Source organism: Priapulus caudatus, unplaced genomic scaffold, assembly GCF_000485595.1.
Source record: "Priapulus caudatus unplaced genomic scaffold, Priapulus_caudatus-5.0.1 Scaffold197, whole genome shotgun sequence".
NCBI lineage: Eukaryota > Metazoa > Priapulida > Priapulimorpha > Priapulimorphida > Priapulidae > Priapulus > Priapulus caudatus.
In genome coordinates, this window is record NW_014577258.1 from 1,074,315 (window position 1) to 1,077,253 (window position 2,939).

At 45.4% G+C, this 2,939-nt stretch overlaps 1 protein-coding gene across 1 annotated transcript in view; it reads left to right on the forward strand.

Annotated features, from left to right (window-relative positions):
- Positions 1-2,939, forward strand: part of LOC106807139 (multidrug resistance-associated protein 1-like) — a 25,121-nt gene that overhangs the window by 8,802 nt on the left and 13,380 nt on the right. Inside the window, exons 7-10 of the mRNA XM_014809402.1 lie at positions 184-315; positions 1,237-1,407; positions 1,793-1,970; positions 2,731-2,846. Of these exons, the coding sequence (XP_014664888.1) occupies positions 184-315; positions 1,237-1,407; positions 1,793-1,970; positions 2,731-2,846 (597 nt within the window). The remainder of the gene's footprint in view (positions 1-183; positions 316-1,236; positions 1,408-1,792; positions 1,971-2,730; positions 2,847-2,939) is intronic.

A 2,939-nucleotide genomic window follows, 5' to 3' on the forward strand; every position in this document is an offset into this window, starting at 1 on the left:
GAGAGAGAGAGAGTGTGTGTGTGTGTGTGTGTGTGTGTGTGTGTGTGTGTGTGTGTGTGTGTGTGTTGTGTGTGTGTGTGTGTGTGTGTGTGAGAGAGAGGTTGATACGACAGGGTTAAAAGAGCTGGCGTTAAGTATTATCTCGCGTGAGGTTTCGCGAGATTAACGTCTGTCTGCTTGCAGACTCGTTCGCAAGGGCTACAAGAGGGCGCTGGAGAGAGATGACCTCTGGGATCTTAATCCGGAGGACACTTGCAAGCGACTGCTGCCCGAATTCGAAGCCAAGTGGGACAAGGAAATCATCAAGGTTAAACGGTGAGCGATGTCTCGTTAATCATTGATTGGGTTCGTTCCCATAGGTTGTTATCATAGATGCATTGGAAATCCAATAAATAAAAAAATAAAACATGCCGCTAGTTAATTCCGAAGGATAAACACACAAAATGTGTGGCAACACAATATTTACATTATGGTAAAACTAAAAATTATGAAACGAGTCTGATGATTTCTAAATAACTATGAATTAGGAAACCCCTTTTTTTAAATTGGGCGCGCTCATATGCGCAGGAAGCGCTGCTCTTCTCAAATAGCCTTTCGAAATACTCCTTCACTGAAGCCACGTAACACCTGGTTTATCCTGGTTTAACACCTTTACACCAGAATAGAGTAGTAGCTTATAATATCAGTAACACAGTTACATATTATTCAGTGTTGGTTGCGTATTGCTGCATGTTGTGGCGCGTCGTCACGTGTACTACGCGTTGCTGCGTTCTATTATCGAGTTGTTAACCTGTCGTTGCATATTACTAATATGTTGTTACCTCCGTAATGAGGTTATGTTTTCGCCCCTATTAGTTTGTTTGTTCGTTTGTTGGTATGTTTGTTGGTTTGTTTGTTGGTTGGTTTGTTGGTTTGTTTGTTTGTCAACGGGATATCTCATAAAGTCACGGACGAATTTTGATGAACATTTTTGGACGGGTTGGTCTTGGGCCAAGAAGCAATCGATTAGATTTTGGGGGTGATCCGGATCCAGATCTGAATCCAGGATTTTTTGTGGGAAAGACATCGGACGCATTCAAAATTCATTAAAAAAAATCCTGGATCTTTTTTCTTTTTTTTCAAATTTCTGAAAATTTTATCAAACTATATTGAGTGTACCAGCAAGATGGGGTGACTGTTACGCTGTGGCGGAGGTTTGCTATCTCCGATTGCTATTGTTACGCTTTGTGTTGCTAGGATGAAGGCAGTGCGGCGAGCAGAGGTTGAGTCCGGATTAGAGCAGAGTCCTCTCTACGAGCCAAGCATAATGAGAACAATATTTAAGGTGTACGGGCCGACACTGCTGTTCGCTTCCCTGGTAAAGTTAGTCAGCGACACGATACAGTTTGTGTCGCCGACAGTACTAAAGTAAGTGAACCCAATAAGATTATTATACATTACCGTATTATATCAGGATGTATCAAAATTATTATAGCAAACTTACTTTAATAATATATACGATATAATTATATACGATTCGTTAGATTTATTTGAGCTCTTCTTCCCTATTCCTCGCTTCCTCACTCCTTTCCTTCCCCTATTTCTCTTCTCTCCCTTCCTCCCTATTTTTCGTCATACCCCCATCTTCACCTCGCTCCATTCTAACCTTTCTCTTCCCCGCTTCTTCCTCCCTATCACTCCCCGCCCAGGCACGACTGTTTGAAATAGCCTCATTACATCCGTTAATAATTTTTTCGCATGAATAAATCATCGTTGTTATTATTTCCCTTTTTGTCGTTGTTGCGTTGCGCAGATATTTGATAGCGTTTACGAGCGATACGACTCAGCCGGCGTGGCGCGGCTATTTCTACACGGCGCTTATCTTTGGCGCGGCGGTCACACAGAGCCTGTGCACGCACGTGCACTACACGAAGATGCTGTCTGTCGGCATGCGCATCCGCTCCTCTCTCACCAGCTTGATTTACAAAAAGGTGAGGCTGAGAGCAAGCGAGAGAGAGAGTGAGCAGGAAAGCTGAGACGAGAGAAGGCGAGAGGGAGTGGGAGTGGGAGGTGAAAGCAAGAGGGAGAGGGGAGAGAGAGGGAGAGAGAACAAGGGGGAGGGAGATAGGGAGGGAGAGGGGAGAGAGAGGGAGAGACGGAAAGAGGGACGGCGAGGGGAGAGAGGGGGAGAAGTAAAAAGAGGGCGAGAGAGGGAGATAGGCAGAGAGAGGGGAGAGAGGGAGAAAGGGAGAGTTAGGGAGTGGGGAAAGAAGGAGAAGGGGAGAGGGTTGGAGCGAGAGAAGGGGAATGTTGGAAGGCGAGAGAGAAGACGAGAGAAATTGATGGGGAGGAGGAGAGAAACAACGAGGGGAATGAAGTGGAAGGTAAATGAGAAAATCAGAGATAGGAAAGGCTACCGCATAGAAAATCAGGGAAAAGGATTGAACAAATCCAGTACCAGAGACAGAAGGGGAAAAGAGGAAGAAGGGGTAGGCGATATATTGAGGGATTCTATTGGAATATAGAGAAATGGCTTTTAGCTTTTAGAAAAAAGGAAGACGACGAGTGAAAGGTGGAGAGAGTCGCACAGATGGCGAGACAGCGGAAAAGAGAGGTGGCTGGACAAAGTGATAGAACCCTACATAGAAAAAATAAGAGAACGAAAAAAAAAAGAGAGAGAGGAGCGTGCGTTCGTAAATGGTGCTGCGAGAGAGGGAGAGCTAACTCGTGCATTACATTCTATTTTGTTAGTCACTGACGATGTCCAACGCAGCGAAGCGGACGTCGACCGTTGGAGAGATTGTGAACCTGATGTCAGTTGACGCCCAGCGCGTCATGGACGTTATGTACTTTGGCGCACTTATTTGGTGAGCTGTGTGTGTGTGTGTGTGTGTGTGTGTGTGTGTGTGTGTGTGTGTGTGTGTGTGTGTGTGTGTGTGTGTGTGTGTGTGTGACCGCAT